The 22793-nt window shown below is 37.5% G+C and overlaps 1 protein-coding gene across 1 annotated transcript in view; it reads right to left on the bottom strand.

Annotated features, from left to right (window-relative positions):
- Positions 1-361: 361 nt before the first annotated feature.
- The window catches only part of LOC124302430 (uncharacterized), a 190934-nt gene continuing 168502 nt past the window's right edge, over positions 362-22793 (bottom strand). Inside the window, exons 5-13 of the mRNA XM_046758623.1 lie at positions 17480-17689; positions 16954-17214; positions 10168-10284; positions 9886-9999; positions 9130-9273; positions 6723-6925; positions 5029-5180; positions 4829-4901; positions 362-4706 (exon numbers count right to left, since the gene is read on the bottom strand). Coding sequence (XP_046614579.1) covers positions 4685-4706; positions 4829-4901; positions 5029-5180; positions 6723-6925; positions 9130-9273; positions 9886-9999; positions 10168-10284; positions 16954-17214; positions 17480-17689 — 1296 coding nt within the window. The 3' untranslated portion in view covers positions 362-4684. The remainder of the gene's footprint in view (positions 4707-4828; positions 4902-5028; positions 5181-6722; positions 6926-9129; positions 9274-9885; positions 10000-10167; positions 10285-16953; positions 17215-17479; positions 17690-22793) is intronic.

The following is a 22793-nucleotide window of genomic DNA, read 5'->3' as shown; positions in this document are numbered from 1 at the left end:
ACATATTAAATGTTAACAGATTGCCTGAAGATGATTGGCCGTAGCCAATAGAAACGTCACAACCTTTTAAATAATCAATAAAAAGATTTTTCACTATGACCAACTTTGATGAATTATTTTAAATATATAAAAATAATATAAACCATGTATCTGATAATTTTCGAACCAATCTATGATGAGAAGATATTACTGGGTACTGATCTATTTCGAACTGGGTAACCAAAGATAATTAAAATGTAATTTTTTTACTTATTCTAAAAATATATGCCTATTATGTCACACCTATAAATTTATCGATAATCAATCAAATTTGTTGCTTTCACTTTACAAAACTGATAATAGTTACATAATTTCTGAAACGTATTTATGTTAATCTGTACTTTATTCAATAGACATTATCGCTTCTACATAATTGTTGCGTTCTGATATTGAATCTATTTACAACAGTAGATATATTATTATGTATAGCGTGTCAACGTAATTCAAAACAAGTATAAAGCAGCATTATTTACAATAAAAAAGAAAGTTATAGATAATGATTTTGTACTGAAAATAAAGTGAATTATGGTTGAGGATCGGTTACGGTGGGAAGTACAATTGTTATCTTCCTCATTTATGGAACTCAACTGGTTCGTTTTCGTTTAAATTCCACTTTAGGTTTACATAAATATACTGGTATGAATTATAAATAGCCATTAACAATAAAATCTCAACAGCTTATTATTTAAATAATAAAATTTTATTATTTCTATTAAAAAGGTATTGTTTTGTTATATCCGCTATAATAATTAGTTTACCGAATTCCTAATTGCGACTGTTTATACGAAAGTTGCGGATCAGCTTCGGCTTCACTCTAAAAAAATGGGTGCAAAAAAAATTGAGTGAACGAAATTAAAAATGGTTTAGCATCATACTCTTCGTGATTATACGGAAAACGTAGAGTATGGTAATTGTAAATACTCATTTATACTCCTTCTTTGTTTTGGCATCTTGATTTCTTATCATTCAGCAATACACGTCGTACTCGTAGCGACAATTTATGACACCGACTTTGTCAAGTTTTATTGTTATGTTTATCGTCCAGATAATTTCTTCTCAATGAGTTGAAATTTGTTTACGACATAATATAACGTTCGTTTACTCGATCAAAGCGTGATATATATTTTTTAAATATATGATGTCATTACGTTGCATGATTATATTGAAAATACTGAAATTTGAATCTTTCGTTTTTTTCTCAAGATAATTTGAAAAAAAGAATACAATAAATGCAACTATTGTAGTATATGATAGATGAGATGACACAAACGATTGTGTTGTGCGTTGTTTGAGAGGAAACAAAATAACAAAAGTAATAACACGTGAGGCGATTTACGAATGTTTATAATAATTCACATAAATAATCTAAATATTTTCACGCTGAGTTACTTTTTTTCAGGTATGATTATTCATTGTGAGCTTTTACCTATATGGTGCTAGGGGGGTAAAAATATGATGTTCAGACGTATAGACATTGTTACGCTATGGGAATGTTAATAGCCAAACACGTATAGGACGAACTTAAATTAAAGGTATGAAACCAATCTTAATCTAATTTCTAAAGGCATAAAAAGACATAAGAAAAATGTCAAACGACGTAAAAGAATACCCGATGCTAAGAATAACAGTAAAGTATTATGCAAATTTCATCAACACATCTGCACATGGTTAGTTGCATGTAATTGATAAATAATTGGCGGCGAACTATGAGTTTTGGAAACCTGCACTATGGTAGATAATTTAACGTGTTACGCTACTACGACTACTATTAGCATCCGGTATCCTTTTATTTACATATACATACTCTTAAATATAATAAGTTCAACTAATAGCTAGTGACTAGAGTAAAGCAGAAATTATATGACACGACGTCATAATTATACATACGATAACATAAATGTCAGCAAGCTCGTCAAAGTGAACATTGTCGGAGCTTCAAAATTATTTCAATAAATTCACCTATAGCATTATATTGTTTAGCATTATGTTATATTTAGACAACGGGTATATACACGACAGTTTATTTACAATTGATTATTACTGTAGACATTGGTGATTAGGATTAGGTGACAGTATTTAAAAAGACCAAAAAATTATTATTAACATCCAAAAGATATGAAAATTTAGTAAAGTAAAGTAAAAATCGATGAGAAAAAATTATAATAATAATAAATAATCAAAACGAAAATGCTCCTCGACAAAGAATGATGATTAAAATTCCAAGATATTGAACAGGAATTACTTTTTTGCTCGCACGTATTTCTAAATATACGCCGTTCTCAATAAATGCGATACAATAATTAATGTTTACAATCTCTGGGGACGGTCGAGCCGAATAAATTACGAGTTACAGATCTTATCCGAGGGATATACTGCCACCAAAAAAAATTTCTGTGTAGAATTTTTCATTTTTTTTAATAAACAGGGAAACTTTATCAGAGTCACGGAAATATACTTTTCACTATAACGAAGTAAATATTAGATTCACAGTTACTAGTTGTAGTTATGAATATTGACGATTCAATTCTGGAATTCTAGTAATATTAATTTTTAATATTCTATGATACCGTGCATATAGTATAGCTATCTTCGATATATTCTATGAAGTTCAAATGCCTTGTATATAAACTTGTGGGATTCAAAATCAAGAAATTATAAATTATGAGGGGGGTAAAGGCTTTGAATTTTTTACTTGTACATGCCTGTAGCTATAATCGACTGCGACAAATGGTCGAAATATTATCAAACGATGTAAGTGAGCCGAAATCAATCTCATTCATGCAAAATAAATATATTGCATAACACAACCAGCAAATATGTGGATGAAAATATGATATAGATTTTCATATTTAAGGCATTCGATTGATTTAGGTTTAAGGAAAATATTTCTCTAAGACGTAGTAGCTGGCCACTGAAAGATTTTGATATGACTAAATAATGCAGATGGGTAAATCAAATACATACAAGACTATTACATCGAGGCGTATTGTTAATTAAATGATGAAATGTTCAATAAAACGTATTTATTTATCAGTTGTAAGTGATGGATTATTATATGAAATTATCATGGGATCTCGAAATTTATATTCACGATCGGAAGAAATTAACTTGGTCCCTATACTTTCAAATTCATTAAAAATTTGATAAAGTATATTATATATTTAAACTTTAAAAACTGTTGTAACTTGTTGTATAATCATTGTTCAAAACTAACATTATATTCTGCAGAATTAGTATACCTATAATGTAAGGTGTTGACCGTTGTTGTTCAATCGACATAATATGCTTGTACGGACACGACCAGTGAAATTATGTTTAAATCATCACATGTACAACCGTATATGAAAGATGGATTTTTACTTCGATTCGGACTGTAAATAGTGTAGAGTTATAACGGTCTTTTTAATAACTTTCTCGACTACGTATAAAAAGGTTTTAATAACGGGAAAGATCACACTCAGTATTTGAATTAGCATTTTTCTAGTGGTTGAAATAACCAAATCCGTTTAACGTTGTCCATTGAAACTTAGTCCGATTAACAATAAGTACGTAAACCGGGTTATATACTTTGTTTTCCTAAATCAAACTTAAACTACAGGAACGAATCTACTCACACCTAATTTAGCGTATATCAAAAGGGCTATGTACAAGTTGAATCGTGCGTTAAAAAGTCTACAATCTTCGCGAAGAAAATTTATCGTATAATTATCGTAAAAAAGTGACAAAGAAGAATACCTAGACTAATGTGACTGAGACGAAAGGTAAGAAAAAATGGTAGCAATTATCAAATTTATACATACGTAATTATAAGAAATATGACCGATGATTGTATTACATTTAAAAACCGTAATCTGGGTTTTGGAGAGATTTTCGATCAAAAAATATCGCGATCTGACGAATAATATAGTATTCATGTAATATCCGTATTTTAGATTTTTTAATGCACGAGGTTTGATGAGGCTTAGGAACTATTCTTACTCCTATACGATACTGTCACGTGAATCCGATGACCGCCGATTGCGATTTGAAAAATTATAATCATGTTGAAACTTGGGCAAGAATTGTTGAATGTTGAATGTATTTCATAGGAGATTGTTCCATAAAATTGGCGGCGAAGTTGGGCAGAAGTAACATGCTCGAAGAGCATTCCTCCGATCTTGCATAAGCCGCGTGCCTAGCGTCATATCTTGAAAGTTATAATCGAAGTGGAAAGAAGAATGGATCAAAGAAAATTCCGCTCGACTAAATAATTGCCGAAAGTGTTTCAACGGTTAAGTTTGAAATTTTGCTGCGTTATCGACAATTTGTAATATATCGTATAACTACAGTATATGTACTTATATTGAAGGTGAGATCTCTATAATGATTTCCGGGTCTATGGCCAAACGCAGACCATGCAATTGATGGGTATTAAAATCCTAGTTAATACCTTGTAATACTTTGACTATATGTATAATTCATACGTATGACGAATCCATGGGTTTAGAATCGTTTCATTCATATTATCGTCCGCATTTCAATTATATTATTTAATATAGGTATAAAGTTATTCACCCATATGTAATATTCCCTTAAATAATCGTATTCGTAATTCGCGTATTCAGTACCTTTCAAATATGACGTCTTTTAATCGCCCGTATCCAACTCACTGAGCGTTTAACTCGGATCTGCGGGAAAACAAATTGAAAATAGGAATAATTATGGATTTAGATGCGATGCCTGGTGCGAAAAACACGAAAATAACACGACCTTCAAGTACGATTTTTATGTTAAAACCAATAATACTCACTTTAACGATTTGTAACGTTCTTTCTCTGGGTTATTATCCGGTGGTTCGCATTCGAACGACGCTAAAGCCAATGCTGCGAAGAAATCGATAAATATGTATACACATACGTTATTCAGTTACTGTCACACGGCAGAGCTAAAAAGATGGTCTTCGCTTTTTGAATTTTGTTCGCAAATCATTAACAAAGTAATTAAACTTACAGTTTTCCGTGAGTACAGGGCTCGCTTGAAGAAAAGCGATGACACGCGCGTTCTTCTCGAATGGACAAGCGACTTGTTTCCATGCTATGAATTCCGTAACTTGTTTTGCGAGCTGCCAAAATTTCTCGAAATTAATGTGTCCATTTGGCAATCTGAATGAGAAAAATGAAAACACAACGTTTATCGAATCCGAATTATATGAAATTACGGAATGTATAAATCGGGACACAAGCAACGGAAAAAAAGAACAACACCTATTATGTACTCCAACGTCTAAAAAAAAAGAAGAAGTTATTATAACAGTGATGTTCGATGAAAGTTTTACTTGAATGAAATTCTCCATTACTTAAATCTTGGCTCGTTGTAAGAACAATTATTTATTAATGCAATACTACTAAAAGTTGTAACGCAGGGCTGATCCTTATCTCTGCGTGTAATTTTCCCCACCGCACGCCTAGCTCTGTACGCCTATTTTACCAAGAAATTCTCAAGCAACACGTCGAGATAACGGCTGAAAGTTTCTCAATTTCTAGGGATGAGGGCTGCGCGTTAAATCTCACTGCAAAGCCGTTACGATATAGGTATATATATATACGTATATATATGTATACATACATAACGTGTGCACGGAAAGAAATCAGGGCAAAGTGGTTTACACACGAGTCCGAGTGAATTACCTGAAGATTTTTGTTTTTTTATCAAAGACAATCATTTGACGAGTATAATGTTATTGTATCTGGATGTAAAAAGTTGTTTGAAGAATAAAATCCGAAACAAATTTCGTTATTGGAAACCTAATAATATTTGCTTATATTGTATGACGATCGGTAAATGTTATATCCATCGCGACGATTGCACGTTGATCCGAAATATCCGTCTGCAGGTCTTGGATTTTCTGCGCTATATCCCATCTTCGTCTCAACTTTTGCCATTACAAGTTTAATAACTTTATATACAAAAACTTGGAGAAGACGGGTGAGAGTGTGCGGCAAGGAAAGATACCGCGCGGCGTGAAAAAAAAAAAAAAAAACAACAAAAAACAAGAAAATAAATATACCTATATATACTATGTAGAGGAAAAATAAGAAGTAGAAGCATATTGCATGTATAAATTTCTTCGAAACCCTGAACCTCTGTGATGAATATAGGCGATAACCATGCAGACGCGTCCGTTCAAGCATCAGTATCGCTTTAAAAAATGTCCCCGGAAATAAAAGAGCGATAGGGGAAAATGCGGGATGGAGGTAAAGAGAACGCGTGGAATGATCGATCCCTTTGAGTTTCAAGTCGAGGGTGCAGGTATAACCGATAGTTGGAAATTATGGTACGCGCTGAATCTGTGTAGCGAATAAGAATTTGAGAAAGGGTGAATGAGGATCAATGTAAGGATGGGGTGTCTGCTGTACGGCATTTTTCAAGATTACCCGTTTCTTTTCGATTTCTTTTTCCAAACGATATAGGTACATTGCACCAGGCGCAAACCAATCGAGGGATGGTTGATTGTTCGATTTTGGGGATTTGCGAAGTTGCCGCGAGACATCGCGTAAATAACTTTGAGAGATTGAAGAGTGAAGTATAGAAAGGGATCGAATGATCATTGTGATCAAGTGTAAGACGCAGCAAAGTGGAATAGAAGAGAGGGAATGAGGAAGGCGACCCTCGCGCCTCGTTTCTTATCCCACACGTATACTCACTTGTTACTGCAACCCTCGTTCAGAAAATAAAGGTCCTTGACAAGGAGGCTGAAAAATGGCACGACTATACGCTGTCGTTCGTCAGTCGCTCCGGCGCTTCGCCACATCGCTGCCTTCAACGTGCTTCTGTAGCTGCTGAAATTACTGCTCGGATCCATTTGGTGTTCCAGTATCGAAAACTTGGCTGACTGAACTTTTGACCACTGTGTAAAGAGGGAGAAAAATTATCTGTTATTGTGCCAAATTTTTCCGGGTAAAAACGTAGGTACCCAAATTATGCGTTCAATTTTGTCCGGGACGAAAATTACAGTCGGTAAAATATGATTAGAATCCCGGTGAGGAAATTGAGTTTCCACAACTTCGCGTCATGTCTATACATCATGTTTAAATACACGCCTGCGTACAATTCGCGTGTAATAAAGTTACGCACGTCGTCAAGCATAAAAGGATCGGCGAATTACATGTTCTTGAGCAGATAATGTAATGAAAATATCGAATAAACCTATACGTCGCCAATGTTGTCATAAAACAATTACACGACGATGTAATTCCCGAACTTGCACTTACGCAATGACAATTTATCTCAGGAAAAAATACCCCCGAAAAAATATCATCTGTAAAATATCTTTGTAACAAAATATCTCTGAAATAAATATTCCATTACGTTTCTTGTACGGAATAGTTCGTGTGGTTTCGAACTTATTTTAAAAATGATAAGTGATGAGCGAGGCATTGTCGTTCGTATATTATCGTACAGTTAGTAATCAGGGATGTTTGTTGGCGGATTATTTTGTCGGGGATATTTTGTTACAGGAATATTTTTTCGCGAGATATTTTCTCAGGGATATTTTGTTACAGGGATATTTGGTCGGGGGTATTTTGACGCGATGCCGTACGTAGAAATAACAATTTTAGGATTAGTTTACGTTATAAATGTATACACCGCGAAATCCAAACTATAACGTATACACTACTAAAAATATTGAAGCACAGTGAAGCTTTTCAGGTACCGAGACGCGGTCTTTCGTTGCACGATAGAAAAGTTTTTCATTAAAGGATCAAATAAAAGCTCGCCGAACCCACAGTGAAACTTTATTTTATTTCCACTCTTTTCCAATCAAGGCTAAAGTCTTGACTGACCAACAATTTATCCCACCGAGCGTCGTCGACGTCGTCTTAGTCGATTCTTTTACAATTCCTTATACAAGAAAAACTAAAGCCAATGGAACGTGGTGAAGCAAAGTTTCCGGTTATCTCGCCGGAAATTTCACACCAAAGTCTGTTCCAGAGACGACCGAGGACCGAGATGGTTCGTGGAACGCGAACTGGAAGCAATAAGACAGAGGCAAAAAGGCGTCAGCGGAGTTTCGATATTTTTTTTCTTTTTCTTTCTTGTTTCATTCACGTTTGCGATGCCCCTTGAGACGCATGCATTCTGGATCCAGGTGAAATTGTATCTCTAATCCGCGTTGCCACAGGTTATACGAAGTATTTTAAGATGGTTTCGTGAATCGCTATGTATACACAGATATGATCGTATCGTGGAAAATTTTTAAATTACACCGCGAGAGCAATCATTAAATGAAAAGCCTGTAGAACTTCGCCAACGATAAATATTTGTTTTGAGAATTTCTGAATCCGCTGTTGGGTTCAGGTTGCGAAATTGATTAACGAAAGTTCGTAAATCAACAAGGACGCAAATGAAATGAACACCGAATACCTAACGCCGCCCTGCGCAAGGTAAAGCTATTACGCGAATCCACTCATCGTGGAGAGAAAGAGAAACAGTGAACAGTGAGATAGTAAAACAGGGTCGTATAATTAAAACCGTTGGAAAAACCGTTGGGAGACAGTCAAGATTTTTGTATCCAGTCACCGCGTTTATTGAAACACGGTTTAGCATCTTAAATATGCGTTAACGATATTATTTCAATGTGATCATATTGAACTATAAAAAAATCAATCAATAATTTCACTGTAAAAGCATAATTATGAAAATTGAATTGCAGACGTCGGTGTTAAACCGGTGATAGAAAAAAAATTGACTTACATTGCACTAGCCAGTTTTTATTCTTTCAATTCAATTATTGAACTGAGTGTATGTTATCGGACGCTCAGTATGAATGTAGAACAGATTTCGGAAATTTTATTTCGCGTGGCATGGATATTATATTCATCTGATATTATACACGTAAAAATTGCAGTGGATATAAGATATTTTTGAGAAATATATTTATTTACTACAAATCGCGATGTTAAATGTGCCTAAATATTGAATGAACCATAATTTTTAAAATTACTTCAACGTGCTATCGGATTTTGCTTAAATTACAATTTGTACGTACTTATGGCGGAGAAAAGATAATGTATAAATATCATATAATTTCTATCTATAATTGGGACTTACGGTTTTTTTCAGCCGAGAAATTGGTGACATGTTGAGACCGGCGATTATAGCCATGAGAGAATTAAAGTTGCCGATATTGAAACATTCCCTGGCCGTTTCTATCCAGTACTCGACGACTCTTACTCGTTGTTTCTTTTTTGCATGCTTAAAGAGGGAGGAAATACGGTTTGAAGAAAGAATCATAATTGAGTTTTTCAAATTTGTATCGAATCGAATTATCGTTAAACGCTTTACTTCTGAGATAAGAAGGAACAAGAAGAAAACGTGAGGCAAAAGAAAAAGAAAACAAAAAAAAAAAAAACAGAAAGAAGCGAGTGAATAAATGGCGAACGCAGGGAGAAGAACTTTCTAGCGCCGTGATAATCGGATAATCTGATAAGCTTTCCAACTCTCTCGCTTTAGCGTTCCTTCTCCCTCTTCATTTCTCTTTATATTTAGTTATCCTACGAGAGACTGCTACGGGAATAACTTTACTCTCTTATGCATACTCAGCCATGGCAAACTTGAAACGGGAAATAAAATTGAGAAGAAGAAAAATAATATATACAAATAAAACAAGTATAATTCAAGTTTTTCCAGTAAACTTATGTAATAAACAATATTGCTGCACTTTCTGACTTCTATGCATAATATTTCTAACCGTTATTATTACACCGGACAATTATAAAAGCGTTTAAGCACTGCGAGAAAAGTCGAGATAACATGTCAATTTTTTCCATCAAATACGTGAAGATTATTAAAACGATCATAAATTACCTTGCAGACTTCGGTCGCCACAAAGTAACTCAGTCTGTTGAACCACTGCACGTACGACTCCAAGTTTCTGGTTTTTTTCATATCTTTGAACGAAGTTTCCAAGTGCGGTGACTCCTGTACAAAAATGAAACAAAAAGTTTTTCCCTCAAAAAAACGCTTCAATTTTCCAAAACACACCGTTTTTTTTTTTTTTTTTTTTTTTTTCATTACGACCGGTATAAAAATTCATACAATTATGCGAGATCATTGCCGATTTGCGCTCGAAATAATTGGAAGACTCACTTTGGCGAATGCCTGGACAAATTCCTCCGGGCCGATGTAAGAAAGTCGTTCCAATTCTACGTGAGTAAGCTGCTGAGCGAGAACAGATGCCGATGGACAAAGCTCCGTGACGTCAACCTGGAAGAAATGGGTGAAAATTTCATTTCCACAACAGCGTGCGCGACGTAAACGGTTCAGCGTTATAATTGCGCATTTCGCGCCGGTGTTATTCACTTTGATTCAGGTGCATTTCACCCACATGGTGCGGGGGACAGGATCGTTGCAGATCCCTCCACATGCATGCATGAGAAGGGTTCCAGTGCAGAACGGGTGCGCTGTCAAACATAAATTTCCCGGACATTATTCTACCCCAGGGGGGTTTGCCATTCGCCTCTCTACGCGTGCAGCAAGTTCCGCAACCCGCTCCCATGTCGCGTTATGCTTCTATAGTATATAATTATGTACATATATATATAAATGTTATGTAGAGGCGTAATACATAATATACCAGTTTGTAAATAATTCGAGATTCGGTGCGAGCGGTAGGTTGTATAATTTGTTATTTCCATGTATAAAAAAATAAGAAAGAAAATTCACTCGCTCATCCGAGGCGTGACAATTATTTCGCAAGAAGTGGGGCTAAAAGCCATTTCTTGGTCTTTCCGTCATACGATAAGCGCTTTTTCTCTTCCGGTTGTTTTCATTCGCTCGTCTCTCGCGAGGAGAAACGTTGAATATTGGGATTTGTAATTGCCAGGGGCAAATACTCTCTGGTTTTCGGATTAGGCGGAAAATTCTCCGATACTTTTAGCGCCAAATCAGTAATTCCTATCCCAAACTCGGTGTCAACTGTTTTGCAAATAAACCGCCCAACGACGGCTTGTTACATTCAGCGAATAACAACCGCCCGATTCGCTCGTAAATTTTCTGAAAGAAAGAAATACAGTGGGCGGTAGAAAAAGGGGTAGGATGAGGGGGAGGGGAAATTCATTAGAGCTGCACAGGTAGCAAACGATACTCTCCGCGTTCTTTATGATACCTACATGTATTTATGCATGCAACCCTTCTATGTATACGGGGCAAAGTAGGTTTTTGCTTTTTCAAACCACGGTTTCATTCACCAAAATCGTACTGTAGCGGCAATTTCATTTCTATCCGTAACTACGTTTCGGTTTCATCATTTATATAGTTCATTCCTGTACTCTTACACTCTTCGTCAACGCTGTTGGAATTTCGTCAAAGCAAAGGACCATCATTTTATCTCCCGAATAGCACGTTTTTCGTAAAATCCCAATACTGGTAAATGGAGGCGAGAGCAGTTTTAACTAATAAAAAAATAAATAAATAAAAAAATGCGTAACAGAAGATGGTGAAGAAAATCGAATGCAGGGATCGTGTTGTTATTATACAGTCACGTTGTGAGAAGAATGAAGTATCAAATTCTGGTTCACTGGGGACGCAGGGTTTCCGAGACCGTTTATATTAAACCTCTAACGTGTTTTATCTCACTCGATAAATCTGGCGCAATTTCCTGCTGGGATGCAATCTCCTCTCGCTTGTCTCACAATAAAAATGAAAATAAAAATAAAAATATATCGTAACAATGAAAATAAAAATCACCGCAGTAACATGCGGTATCGACGATTAACACTGCTGTTTAAAATTATATATCAAACGCAGCAGTCAAGCGAAATTACTGCAAATGCTTGGTCTATCTAACTGCAGGGCAATACTCTAATAGTACCTCACGCCCTTCGGCAAGTAATCGAATTAACCGAGAGTATAACAGCTTTGGAACTAACATGCATCGACGAGTAACTCGGGCAATTTGACCACGGGTGTAACTAAATTTAAACACACATATCTTATATATATATATATATATGTATAGATGAAACATTTGGTAAATTGATCGCAATTTGTTACTCTGGAATATAATTATTGTAAATTACGCTTTGCGGGTTCGCAAATTTAATGTTCAAGAGTATTAAACAAGAGGTTTCCTGCGAAAGCTCCGAAGTGCAATTCTGTTCTTGTTGCTCTCCTCGTTGTGTACGGTTCATTGAAACTGGATAACAATTGCGATAATGAGTGTTGTAACAATTATGCTTGCTCGCGTTATACCATTTTAGAGGTTTCGTAGTCTGTGAACTTTAAGCGTTAATTAACGTTATCGTTGTGTGCATAGTCGAGACTGAAAATATCAAGTATTCGCCGAGGGAAAATCAGGCACGAGTCGATTACAACAACGATATTTCGAAATTCGATGCACAAAATTCGGTATAAAAAAATGTTTCGAGATAAAAAAAAATCTGGATTTCATAAACATTTATTTTATCTATCTTAAGAACGAGTGACTTCGTTGTAACGATACAGAGCTGAGTTATTTATAACTTCGGCAAAAGAGTGAACGATCGTCAATGGTCGTCAGCAATTTTAGATATTCAGCATCCCGGATCGTTCGGTTTTCGCTACTGGGAAGAAAATTTGCCGCACACGACGTGACTCAATCTGAATTTACTTCATTTCCGCGTAGAACAACTTATAACTCATCCCTTGAATCGGTTAGCGATTCGCTGCACCGAAAGAAATACGCGAAAGAGGATTGGTTGAGAAAGTTCTCAGGACCGGAAACGACCGCGAAGAAATTTGCTGGCTCGTTAAAAATCGATAAAAAAGAGATTCCGCGCAGCAGCCCTCGAGAGTCGTATACATATATCTATGTATGTATATACATATGTACATCTATGTAGACGGAATGGAGGACAGTGCATCAGGAGCAAGTTGAAGAGGGCGGTAAACTGGCTGTAGTTAGTTATGAGCGCGGAAGTTTGAATTGGCTTTAACGCGATAACGTTTAAGCACTTTAGGCGGCGGGGAATTGAGTCAAAGATTTAATAAAACCGCCTTGTAAAGCTGTGAGGCGAGTTGTGCTTATAGATGTTACAAATATCATCCCGCGTTTGCTTCTAACGACCTCGAGAAATCTGCGAGCCTTCTTCAATTAGGCGTCAACCGGGAAAAATCACAACTTTCTCGAATCTTGCCTTGACGTGCAACCTTACGCGATATTACCTACGACAACAAAGTTGACGAGGAGGCGACGCGACGGTGAAAATACGCACCGCAGCGTTTGCTCCGCGTTTATACGCGAAGCTTGCGGAACAACGGCCATATAGCCCGTATAGATTTTCCATTAAAATACCCAAGCGAGCAATTTTGTCCCCGCTGCATGGCGCGTCTGTTCGGACCTCCCGCGGAAAACACGTACGTATATGTATATTATATATATAAATATATACACAGACACACACACGCGCGCGTAACGCTAGGGGGGCAATTTTTTACACAAGAACGTATAGGTATAATATATACGGTGCGCAATAATTGGTCCGGAGAAAATAATCGTCGACAAAACCGTGGAATCCGTTTTTTATTTGACCCTTTCCGTTTGACCGCTCCTATTTTTATTCATTTCCACCCCCCGAAAGCTAAAATGCTATGTGTGCTTGCGGGGAGGAGCTTCAAAGCCTTCTCATAAGGCCGGCCGTGTCCTCTCTTATCGTTTTTATGGCGAATCTTTGTCCTCTCGTACACAATGCAGCACCAGCAGTAGCAGCAGCAGCAGGTTTTACTTCTCTCCGCAGAGAAAACCCGACGCTAATTCAAAAAATTCGCTCTTTCTATCCTCTCCTCTTCCCTTTTTATTTCTTTTCTTTTCTTTTCTTCTTAACTTTTTTGCCCCTCTCGCTTCGCCGCTCTTTATACACATTATCCCTGAATCGACCTATAACCTATCCGACTACCATCTCCTTGCTCGATGGTCTATACGTGACTTTTATCCCTTGCTAATCAACGGGGAGGGGGCAAAATTTCGTTAATCCAAGACTTTCAGAAGGTCTAATCTGTACGAATTTATCACGTTTGTGCAGGCGATGCTGCTTCGGTAGGGAATTAAAAAAAAAAAAATTACCATTTTTTCATGGTGTGTACTTGTAACAGTATCGGGCCTGAGTTTACAGAAAAGTAGCTTTGAATTAATATCGCCGAGATTAGAATCTCCTTATTTATGGATGATAGATTGCATCGTTATCCTATACTTGAGAAATTATATTTCACGTATAATTTATATACCCAGGAACATGCTTACAGCAACGCGTACTTCAAACCGATATTTTTGATACTTCGGAAAAACGTGCGAGTGCAAATTTGTGATTAGGAATACTTTCCTAAATTCTGTGCATCCGCGAATAAAATCACTGACGAATTTGATAACGTGCTAAAGTCACGTCTACGTAGGTATACAAATATTGAAACTAGTATTTGTTCAGCTTGAAATCTCGTTACTCGATGCTGCGAATAAAAAAAAGAAAAATATATCAATCCGATAATTTACAACGACCGAAAAGATGTTTAGGGGAAAAAAATTATATTTCTGGATTCAACATTGTTTGCCAAATTGTAGAAATCATTTTTGTTCAAATGTTTCAATTTTACGTCTAGTTATATCGGTTCAGCGGCTAAATAAAGGTACAAGCCACGAGTGAGAATCTTTAGCAAAATAAACACTTGCAGTTCCGTGCAAAAAGTTAGTTGGACGTATGCGGTTTAGTTCTCGAGCAGAATTGCTAACGTTCCAATTAAGCTTGCCGCCTTGTTTTCTCACCTTCGTTTCCTTTCTTTTTCTCTTTTTTAGACGCGCCTCTCACTCCCCGGACTAACTACTCCCCTCGCTTTTTATAATACCATGCACCGAGCACAGTGTGTCACTCAAGTCCTCCCAACTGAGGCATTAACTACACGGATACCTGCCTACGTTTCATGTCTTCTTATCCTCCGCACGGCCGACACGGACGTGTTAATTGCGTTCACTCGTTACTAACGGTGTGAAAACCCAACACTCGGAGTTGATTTGTCCAGGGTAACGTAATTCGACGCGCAAAACAGGGATACAATTTTTCCCTTTTCTTCTTCCCCTTGCTTCGCATGACGTAAGCGCACGACCGCTAGAAAATGGTGTTATATCAAACCTCTGAGAATTCCGCGTTCCAGCTTGAGCCAGTTTTTGCGAAACTTGTTGAAATATCTATAAATTAGCAAAATTACCATACTGCTCGAAGAATTCGTTGTCTTCCTGACGATGGCACGTATTTTTTCGATGAAAAAATTACAAGTATGCGGAAGGTAGAGAGAAAAGTAGGCATCGGAAAGTTGGAGATTTTTTATTCGTACGATTTTTTCCTCTCTTAATTCAATAGGTATGCTACGAAAGCTCTTGTTAAAAATTCATCGCAAAAGTTACGCGAATGGTTTAACCGAGTTGTAACTAAAGGTGCAAGTTATAGTAAAAAGACGAAAACGAAAGTTTCGAGAAGAAATTGTCGAGAGATTTTCGCTTTGCTGAAGATAATCTCTCATATAAAATCCTTTCCGGGAAAATTTTATGGTAGAAATTGTTACGGTACAAGAAAAACTGCCTTCAAGCTTCAGCTTGACAGCGCGTTATGCGATTCTCAGACGAATTAGATCAGGACTGAAAGGGAGCTTTTAAACGGAGCAAAAGGCTTTTTGAACTATCTGATAATCCTTTCTGAATCCCCACGCTATTTCCTTCGTTCCGGGGTTGAACAAAAACGATGTAAGCCGATTGAATAGCGTTTTGAATGTGTTTTCGGTACTCAGGTTTTCATGGATTAAATCTTTTCATGGTAATGTTATGAAAAAAATAAAATAAATAACGACAAAGTAAAGCAGAATTATTCGGATAGATTGTTTTTTTTTTTCAATACAGACGTAGAGTTATTCTGAGCAGAATTAACTAAACGGATGCTGAACGTATCCGTACTAGTATATCAATTTTATTTGAAACTTTGCGTACGCATTGATACGTAACGTTAAAATTTCCAACTGATTCAACACAGTTATTGAATTGTCTCGTTACGGCCGGCGTGTCTAACTATAGTAACTATACAATTCAATTAGAAATTACCCATAATCTAATTTTCATGAAGTACAGTGAGATGTACGGCATAGTTGGGCGTGTTCGTAGATAGGTACGTGGCTAGATAGAAGTACATACATGCTTATTATAGATACGTGTTAATGCACATGTAATACAAGTACACGGGGTTGGGTAAGTATCGCCTATATGTCGGGCAAAATTGAATTACTTGAACAGTTAAGGAAACCCCGGAGAGAAATTAGAAACGGTATTATACAAGTTGAAGTACGAAATACGCGCTGGTTTAATTCCATTGAAATCGACCGATTAATTTCGCCTTAGCATATATAGGTAGAAAATAAATCATTTCTGCGCATACGAATGAAACAACGGTGATGAAAAATGAAGGGAAAAAAAAGAAAAGAAAAAAAAACACAGGAACGAGAAAGAGGAAAATTTTTCTCACCAATCGTAATCCTTCGTCATACCTACGATTCATCGGAAATTTCGCACTCTTTCTCGGAAAATAAAACGCTACGCTGTTTACTCGCGGTTATTAGATTGAACACGCGATTTCATGATTTCCGTATATTTCAAACGAGCCCATTTATATACTTTTCATATTATACAAGTACAGGATTTCGTGATTTAACAACATCTCGTTGTGTTCTACATAGAAATTACGCGAAAGCGTATCACACAAATTACCTACAAACAGGCAACGCAAAGGACTTACTTTACCATTTCGTAGTCATAATTTCTCTCTCTCTCTCTATAGGCATTCAAAAATCGCAGAATCCATTGATTCCGGCAGTGTAAGGAGGAGTGGTAATAAAATAAGGAATCACGCCTGCTGCAATTATTACCTGAGTGAGTTGCTCGGCGGCGGCTTCGGTCGCTAATCCTGCAAGTCCTTCCTCGTACCTTTCCAAGGCCGTTAACCTTAGCAAGAGATTCTGAAGAAGAGCCGAAACCTCTTGCCTGGCGGTTGCGTCGACGGCAGCCACTTTCTGGGTGATGGCCCGCACGTGACTCATGACTCTCTCGTCCCGAAAATCGTAGGGGAACGTCTCCGTCCACTCGGCCAAGAGCTGGACGAGTCTTGGAACGAACCGATGAAGCCTCTCCTGGTGAAGCGGAATTATTTTCCTTGTATTCTATTGGGAAAATCGATCAATCCCAGAGTCTCTCATCGTCAGCGTCAGTGTCGTTGTCTTTTTCATATACCCAACGAAATCCATACGAATATACAAATATCCCGATAATTTACACTTAAAATCTGTTGCACAGCCATTTCCAAAGACACATATATCACTAATCGTGAGTACAAGAAACGGCGGAAGCTTTCAAGGAAATCTCCACTTATGATCGCAGAAAATTCGTATCTCTCACCTTTCCACCCTCGCCGGTGAGATTCTGCTGGAGTTCGCATAGAGCGCAAACCTCGCCGAGGAGCTCGTGTGGTTTTATGAAGAGTCTGGCGCTGAGGAGGAAGGCGAAGAGGTAGGCGCGGTCCGGATAATACTCCTCGGTTGGCACCATGTGTTGGACGAGCGCCTCCAACGAGCCAGAGACCAGATTCCCATCCCGATACACCAGCGCCTGTATAAAACGAAACGGGACAACGCGATGATTTGGGTATTATGTAAAAATTTTCACACACCTGATTCGTCTTCGCCATTATTTTCAAACTCGGTAAATGAATAAATGAATCCTTGCAGGTTGTTGGTTGCTGTGTGGGGGGGGGGGGGGAGTCCGTACGTTACCGAAAGTAAATTGAGAAACTAATTTGCGGGTGCAAACATTCCCCTGATGTCCCTTCCGCAAGCGGCAGCTAGGTATACCTGTGACAAATTTGCCTTGCCAAGATAAGTTTTCCCGGAGAGATCCTCGCTTGGTATAATCGTACGGTATAAATTGTAACGCATAGGTATACGTATAGGTAGGTATACGAAGGAGCGAATTCAAGTTGGATCGTGAGATCAAACTTTCCTCATCGTTTCTAATCAAGTACTCGACAATCGCGTCCGAGTCTTTTCCTTGAAACGCTCCTTTCTCGGCTTTCTTCGTTTTACTCCTTCACGAATTATTATTATATACATATATATAGATGACATCTGCGATATAAGTACGTAAATAACGCGGATATTTTTTTATCTCTCTGCCTAAGTTGTAATGGGTTAAACGAATGGGAGACGAAAAAAGAGCAAAAGATAAGGATAATATTTCTTTTACAAAAATGCGACGAAGGTGACGACGAGAAGGAAGAAAAAACATGATGGCTCACGGTTTTCGGTTTCAGTCAAATCTAAGCCAAGGAAATCCCGCGAAAGCTCCGCACACGGGTCAACGAAAGCTCGTCTGGGGTTGCCGGGGTTTGTTTAGCCTAGTAAAAAGTTTGCTACGAGGCGCGTGGCGTCGGTGACAGGGTTTACTGTTTTGTCACAAATTCAGTTTCCTCGTTTTGCGTCAACCCGACCGCAACACTCGCTGCGGTTTTTTAAGCTCCGTTCTCTGCTGCGTTTTGTGTGGGCATGTGCCAAAATGAATTTAGAGCATCGCGCAGAGCGAGCGACGATCTTGATGGACGTGTCGCGCTCAAAAATTTCGCTTTGGCATGATGAGATGATCAGGTCAACAAATTTTTTAGAATTTGGAAAATCGGCGTTTCGAGAAAGAATTGAGAACATTGGTAAATAAAGTTTTTGTCATTTTTGTACGAGTATGAAAGCCTCGCGCGGATATTTCAAATTCGATATTTCCAATAAAAGTATTCATGCACGGATTTTCTAATATTATAAACGACGTTGGTGCTTTTTCCCAAAGAAATTTGCAAGCAAATCGTCAAGATCTTGATGGAAATTAAAAATTATACGTGAAATCGACGGCTCGGCGTACAAGCTAATTCTTTCAATATACTTTTTATTGTTGAATTACTCGTGGTGTTTTTTCATTTTTGAATATCGCGTATGCTGAATAATTGGCAGGGTGTAATGAATATTGATATGGCAAAACAGCGGACGATTTGAAAGCTCGGTTTGCAGGGACGGCAGAAGAGAACGAGAGAGAAATTATTCTTTCAATATTCGTTATTATCCTTCTTTGCAATTATAAGACTCCGCGATGCTGTGCAGCTAATTGTTTTAGGATTTAATTAGTATCTCTGTTTGTTTCTTTTTCCGCGGTTTGCTCAATACCTTCGTTCCACGGTTATAATTTGATTGCGGTTAATTTTCGCAGATGTAAATTGCGGGTGAAAGACGAATCTTTGCAAGTTTTCATTTCACGGAATAGACGTAAAGTTATTACACGAGACTTTGTACAATTGCTGAATATTTGCAAAATAAAAGGTACTCGGCTCACGATATTAAGCCTGGCTAACCCGAGGCAACGTAAACTCGTATAAATGGTATACTGCATTTTGTACATATAACGCATTCAAAGTGAGGGAAATCAGACGACGGAAAAACACAGAAACTTCTACAGCACAAGGTGGTGGTGGTGGTGGTTGCGGTGCAGGGAAAAAAGTTGCGAGAAAATTTGATTGCTTTTACGACACGATTACGCTGCCGCAGACTGTATAACAATAGGTACACACAACGGCGGAGAAATAACAGCCGAATGAAAACACAAACGATATAATTCAACGACTTTTAATGTCGCTTTACAAGCGCATTAAAATATATAAAAGGTATATGAGAGTGAAACGATGCGTATAAAAATAACGTACAAATAACACCGTGTTTTAACAATACATACCGATAATAAAGCCGATTATAATTGCTCCGTTATCTTATTATACTTATAGCAATGAGCGACGTCTGTTCAGCTAAAACTTTCCGCGAATAAGAATTAATTTCCAGAAGATTGATCGGAATGCAAGTAGGAAAGAAGATAAAAAATGTATAAACAGATAATTATACACCCGGTAAGTAAATTCGTATTCCAGCGATTGGACTGCGGAATTTGTGGGATTTTTTATAAACTTGTTATAATGTTAAATTTCTTATTGCTTCGCACACGTGTAACATACGGATAACTTCGGCTTCGATCGCCTGATTTTCTTCTCACGATGGTATCTCTAACCAATAACAAGAATATATATTTTCCATTTACACGTGCTCGATGCACATAAATAAATTGTAAAGGAGAAGGTGAAAAAAGAAACGGTCAAAACGAGCAGCTTAAAAAGCGTGAAAAAAACTGGCCAATTATAGCTTGAAGCGAGAAAAAATTAATTCTTTATCATCAAAATTTATGGAAAAAAAAAAAACAGGCGAACAAACATCGTGAAAAACAAATTCCAATTTACCAGGTATTCACCCTTTCGTTCTATCCCCACGGATATAAAGCTGCCCGCGATACGAACATTACTTCAGAGTTAATCGCCCAAGCAAATTAAAAATAATAAAAAAACGCAATTTACAATATTACATAATATTATGAAATAAAGCTGGACACGTTTAAAACTTGTGTTTCCTAATTACTTCGTTTCAATAATTATTATACCTTTGTATAATTGTGCATAAAAAAGTAGATTTCGACAGTACAAAGGTGTCCTCCAGGAATTTGCCAACTTTTATACCATATTTTCATATATGATCTTTACATAGACACGTATATATACATAGAGCTGAACGTCTCGATCAGCTTCCGGTGAACCTGCAGGAGGAAAGGATTAATCCCCCCTCCCCCCCCTCATAAATTTTTGCTCTCTTTTCCTTCTCCCCCGATTTTTTTCCCTGCAACATACATTTTTTCTCCTTCTCTCTATCTATCCGGACCACCCCCCCCCCTTCCCTCTTTCTCCTAAACTGTGACCCACTTCGTCCGTGCACCTTCCAATATCTCACCGGATCTATTTTCTCTCAACTTCTCTTCTTCGCCTCCCCCGCAACGTCACCCCGGTTAAGTTAAGGTTGTATTAGGTACTTGCAACGTTCTAACGTTCCACCATCAGCCATCCGCTCCTTCGGGCCGTTGCACCAATCTTCGGGGAGAAAATTGCGCTTTATTGCCCTTCACCCGGCAAGCTTGTGCGGCCGGTGAAAATACCCTCGTGAATATTAAAGCGGAGGGTTTAAAACGTTCGGCTGAATAAAAAAAAAAAAAAAAACACCTACTTCCGGCGTGTGTATAAAAGTACGTTATACGTACAGCGGTGCAGGTGCATCCTTAAGGATATTCATTTTCAGGCGTTGAGTAGCTACACTAATACGATCCAGTTCCATGCTTAATATTCCCGTGTACGTACACCATCAATCAAACATTGTGAATATAATATACTTGTGGTAAAAACGATATGAAAATGAAACGAAATGTTCATCGTTCCGGGGACAATGGTCTGTAACAAAATGAAACGAGGTGCTGAATTGTATAATATATACTCGGTTGGTATAACGTTGAAAATTTTCCCTTACACATATATTATGTATGTACTGTACGTACCATCGCGTTATAATGTTATACCAACAAAGTGGCTATGTAGATCAGTAGCTATACATATACGCATGTATAAAAACGGCCCATTCAAATTCCGAAGGGAACGGCCGAGCAAACAATGAATTCCTTTCTTTGCTGTTTAATTTCGCACACATCTACAGCCAGCGACTTTAATTTTCCGTGCAGTCGTGCACCGCGGACTATGATCGGCAAAAGTAATAACGGTAGGTACGTACCTACTACGTATCTCTTTGTGCGCTTTCGAAAATGCCTCTGTTTTCGGGATAAATCTATACGCCGATCGGCGTTCGTCGGCGTTGGTCTGTCGATTTTTCCTCAATATAGGTATAATACATCGATGGACGCGTTCCGACGTTGAAGCTGCGACGGTGCACCCATTGTCGGATAAAGGTTTTAATTTCGAACGGAATCGTTCAAACGGACCGGGAGGCATCCGATGAAAATGAAAGAGATAAAAAGATTAGGAACAAAAAAATAAAAGAATGGAGTAAAAACAGAACAAAGGAACGGAAGGGAAAGAGAAAAATATAGAGAGCAAGAGAGAGAGAGAGAGAGAGAAAGAGAGAGAGAGTGAACGAGGGAGACGAAAATAGGAAATGGGAAGTAATAGGGGTCGAGATGAAAAAATAGAAACAATAAAAAAAAAAAAGGAAAAAAAAGGAGAGAAAAGAAAGAAAAGTGTAGACCAAAGAGGTAAAAGGTAAAAGAGGCAAAACCGCTGCCCAGTCAGACTGATAAACCCGACAAAGCGCAATGGCTGAAACAGCGTCAATGGACTGGGGAGGGGGGATGGTTTCTAAATTCTTTAGGCTCGCTTTGACGGAGACGATTTATAGAATAGTAGATAAATATCGAATCAGATTTTTCTGAAGAATAAAATTTGGCCATTTTTTCGGTAGAGATTGCAACTTTCGGTAAATATTTTTTAATTAAGTGAAAAAGGCACGAGAAACAAAACAAAAATTAAAGAAAACAAAAAACAGCTCGTCGACAATTCAGTCTGGAATATGTATTCATTTTTCAAACGAACAATACACATGCAGCAGCAGCGGCATATGTCGCATTGATTTAACATGTCAACGGGCGTTTGCGAATATTTGCGAAATGAAAGACTGAAAGCAGTCCGCGTGACTGACACAATACAGACTTGATTAAACTTGGCTTTATTTTTGTTCTGTTTTTTCATTTATTATACACCCACACGCGTATAAACTATCAACGCTGTATGCTGCGTGAATTGGCC

The sequence above is a fragment of the Neodiprion virginianus genome, chromosome 1 (genome assembly GCF_021901495.1).
Source record: "Neodiprion virginianus isolate iyNeoVirg1 chromosome 1, iyNeoVirg1.1, whole genome shotgun sequence".
Lineage (NCBI taxonomy): Eukaryota > Metazoa > Arthropoda > Insecta > Hymenoptera > Diprionidae > Neodiprion > Neodiprion virginianus.
Note: the sequence above shows the minus strand (reverse complement) of the source record. Positions and strands in the feature narration are given on the sequence as shown.